This window comes from Microtus ochrogaster, chromosome 1 (genome assembly GCF_000317375.1).
Source record: "Microtus ochrogaster isolate Prairie Vole_2 chromosome 1, MicOch1.0, whole genome shotgun sequence".
NCBI classification, from domain to species: Eukaryota; Metazoa; Chordata; class Mammalia; order Rodentia; family Cricetidae; genus Microtus; species Microtus ochrogaster.
In genome coordinates, this window is record NC_022009.1 from 55,907,940 (window position 1) to 55,912,236 (window position 4,297).

At 38.2% G+C, this 4,297-nt stretch overlaps 1 protein-coding gene across 1 annotated transcript in view; it reads right to left on the reverse strand.

Annotated features, from left to right (window-relative positions):
- The window catches only part of Ttc6 (tetratricopeptide repeat domain 6), a 152,590-nt gene that overhangs the window by 1,266 nt on the left and 147,027 nt on the right, over positions 1–4,297 (reverse strand). Inside the window, exons 28-29 of the mRNA XM_026789898.1 lie at positions 3,911–4,063; positions 2,928–3,098 (exon numbers count right to left, since the gene is read on the reverse strand). Coding sequence (XP_026645699.1) covers positions 2,928–3,098; positions 3,911–4,063 — 324 coding nt within the window. The remainder of the gene's footprint in view (positions 1–2,927; positions 3,099–3,910; positions 4,064–4,297) is intronic.

The following is a 4,297-nucleotide window of genomic DNA, read 5'->3' on the forward strand; positions in this document are numbered from 1 at the left end:
AAAGAACAATGTAATGAATCATTTAAACACCTGGAATAAAAAGTTCTAATGATTTTTTCCTTTGTTGAAAATACTATTTAACAATCATAAGGCTTAGAGAGAGAGAGAGAGAGAGAGAGAGAGAGAGAGAGAGAGAGAGAGAGAGAGAGAGAGAGAGAGATATTCTCCGGCACAAAACTCAAGTCCAAATGAATCAAGGACCTCCACAATGAACCTCATAGAATAGACAGTGAAAAGTAGCCTTGAACACATTGAAGGAGACCACTTCCTAAATATAACACCAGTAGCACTGACACTGAGATCAACAATTAATAAATGGGACCTCCTGAAACCGAAAAGCTTTTGTAAGGCAAAGGACACAGTCAATAAGACAAAACAGCAACCTATAAGATGGGAAAAAATAGTCACCAACCCCACATCTGACAGAGGGCTGAACTCCAAAATATATAAAGAACTCAAGAAACTACATTTCAAAATATCAAATAATCCAATTTAAAAATGTGGTACAGATCTAAACAGAGAATTCTCAACAGAGGAATCTCTAATTGCCGAAAGACACTTAAGAAACTGCTCAACATCCTTAGCTATTGGGGAAATGGAAATCAAAACAGCTCTGAGATACCATCTTACACCTGTCAGAATGGCTAAGATCAAAAGCACCGATGAAAGCTTATGCTGGAGACGATGTGGAGTAAGGGGAACACTCATCCATGGCTGGTGGGAGTTCAAACTTGTACAGCCACTTTGGAAATCAGTATGGCAGTTTATCAGAAAATTGCTTAATGCCTCAAGAACCAGCAATACCACTCTAGGGCATATACCCAAAAGATGCACACTCATAAAACAAGGATATTTGCTCAGCTATGTTCATAGTAGCATTATTCATAATAGCCAGAAACTAGAAACAACCTAGATGCCCTTCAACTGAAGAACAGATAAAGAAAATGTTTATACAATGCAGTAACACTCAGTGGTAAAACAATGACATCTTGAAATTTGTAGGCAAATTTGGGTGGAGCAAAAAAAAAAAAATGTTTAGTAAGGTAACCCAGACCCAGGAAGACAAACACAGTTTGTATTCACTCACAAGTGAGTATTAAACATAAAGCAAAGGATAACCATCCTACAGTCCACAACTCCAGAGAAGACAGGAAACAAGGATAACCCCAAAAGGGACATATATGGATCCCATAGAAATGGGAAGTAGACAAGATCTCCTTGGTGAACTGGAAGCAATGGGGGAGGGTGGTAGAAAATGGGGAGGGGAAAAGGGGAGTGGAGAGGAAAACATGAAGGATCATGAAGATTGAGTCGGATAAAACACAGAGAAGGAGAACAAGGAAAGCGATAGCTTGAAAGACATAGCTATTATGGGGTTAGCAAGAAACCAGGCACTAGAGAAAGTCCCAGAAATTCACAATGATGACTCCAGCTGAAAAAACAAGCAATAGTGGAGAGGGTACTTAAATGTCTTTCCTCTGTATTCAGATTGATGACTACTTAATTGTCATCATAGAACTTTACCCAGTAACTGTTGAAAGCCGATGTAGAGATCCATAGCTAAGCACTGGGCCAAACTCTTGAGTCCAGTCATAGAGATGGAGGAGTAATATTATGAGCAAAGGGACAAAGACCGTGATGGGGACACCCACAGAAAGACCTTAACCGAGCAAGGAGGAACTCACTGACACCAGACTGACAGATGGGAAAGCTGCATAAGACGAAACTAGGCCTGTGGATGTGGGTGACAGTTGTGCGGCTTTGGCAGTTTGTGGGGCCACTAGCAATTGAGCCAGGATTTATCCCTAGTGCATGAACTGGCTCTTTGAAGCCCATTCCCTATGGAGGATACCTTTCAGCCTAGATACATGGGGAAGGGCCTTGGTCTAGACTCAAGTGATGTAACAGACTTTTTTTGACTCTCCATAGGAGGCCCCACCCTCTTTGAGAAGTGAATAGAGGATGGGGATAGGGAGAAGGTAGGGGAGCAGGAAGAGGGGAGGGGAGGGAACAGGGATTGGTATGTAAAATAAGATTGTTTTAAAAATAAATAATAATAATAAAATAAATAATAATATAAAAATAAACAGAAAAAAAGATATTTCTGTGGCAATCAGTAGGGAAATTGAGGAGGAAGCTGGAGTGGGTATGAGGCTTCCCCCCTTTTTAAAGATTGCAGGCTGCGTGGTCACACGCTCCTATAATCATCCCAGCACTGTTCTCTCTGGAGGGAGAATCAGGACGATCACAAAGTAGACACTAATCTGGGCTATGCAGGAAGACTGTCTCAAAAAAAAAAAAGAAAGAAGCAAAAACAAAGTTGAAGATTGTAGATTCGAGCTACTGTGTTAATGAGAAGGAAATACAATGGTAATTTTTGCTCATGGTAGAGAAAGTAAATAAATAATAACTAAGGGTCATAAAGGTAGTTTTATTGCCACTAGAATAAAAGTATAAAGCTTGCTATAAATCAGAAAAATGAAAATACTCAAAAGGGAACACAACACAGAGTAAAATACATTTTATGTATACATAAATCATAGAAAATATAAAAATACTTTCACCTGATTATCTTCCCAACTGATATTCCCAATCATGAGGGGAAATTCAAATTGCAAGTGCAAAATTATAGAATGCACGATGGCATACATTTACCATAAATTTCAAAGTGGTTAAGATTATAAATTTCACATTATTTGTATCATACTCAGTTTTTAAAAATTAAAACCGAAAATATATGGTGTTCTGACAAAACAACACTCGGAAAATAGACAGAGCATCAACAAATTATCATAGTATAAATCGGTAAGTGATAAGTAAATTCATTTGACACAAAATGGCAAAGAAGAACATAAATTGTGAAAAGCATGACAACATTAAAGAAGTCTTTAACGCCAACAGAAGATGCTAAGGAAAATGCACATTGCCTGAGAAAACTGCCGGTGACGAAAGTAGATATTCCCAGCATTGAAGTAAGCCAGCGAGTACTTGGGGTCCAGAGAAATTGCTGCCTGATAGTCTGTCATCGCGTTCTGCTGTTGACCCATAAACTCGTGAATCACACCACGATTTGTCAAGAATTCTGCTGTAGTATTGATCTGCAACACAATCGTAGGAGGATTTGGCGTCTGGGAATAGCATGAATCTCCAATTTCATGTCTGTGAAATGAAGGTGATGAAATCCACTTGTGGGAACAGGGGCTGTTACAGTACGGGTACATACAACCCAATTAGAGCAGATATCATCAGAAAGGACTTGGAAGAGATTGGTTTCATGTCAATGTTTGATTGAATGATTGCATAAAACAAAGAATCTGAGAGCTTTACTCAAGTTCTTTTCAAGGAGTAGACATGGGGGACATTTACCTTTGAATCTCTTAAATGAGAGAGGATATTAAATTGAGCAGTTAACATGCTCCACTCTCCTATGTTGAGACAATTATCTTTAAGTCCTTTCCCTTCTTACCCCTTATATTATCCCCAAATGTTTCAAAATTATAGAAACAAAACTAAAATCTGGAAGAGAATGCAATGCATGAGAAGGCTGTTCCTTCGTGATAGAAAGAAGCCGAACATCTGTATTGTTCTCCAATTGCTTCACACTTGGGACATCACTGTTCCATTCTGAATTCATTTCATATTGCAAAATAATATTAATGTCCTATGAAACACACAAGCTGTATTTGCTAAAATGAATTAGTGCTTATTAATAATTTTGATTTTAAATTTTAAATGCATTTAGACTGCAAAATAAGCACACCATAGTAACTCTTTACTCTAGGCAGAACTCTGGGGAAACAAAACATTATTTGTCTACCTGAAATAGGTAACAGAGAACAAGTAACTTAGCCTTATTCATTGATGGTTTGAACATATGCTAATAATACTAACATCAATCTAGATTTTTTACCTTGATGGCAGCGTTAATATCCTGCATTGCAGCGAAATTATTACTCATTTGAAGACAAATGACAGCTCGTCCTTCATAGGCTAGATAGCTCTTTGGTTCAGCTTCTATGGCAATTGTAAAGTGATTCCAAGCTTTCTGGAATTTTCCTTGGGCCTAAAATAGTTATTCAATTTCATGAAGCGAGAAACAGTCTATAACATGGCAAATGTTTCTGATCTCACTCATTATAATTTTTGGTGATGTATATATTATATGGTACTAAAGCTAAAATATTTTAAATAAAAATAAGACCATGGTGGCGCACGCCTTTAATCCCAGCACTCGGGAGGCAGAGGCAGGCGGATCTCTGTGAGTTCGAGGCCAGCCTGGTCTACAGAGCAAGTTCCA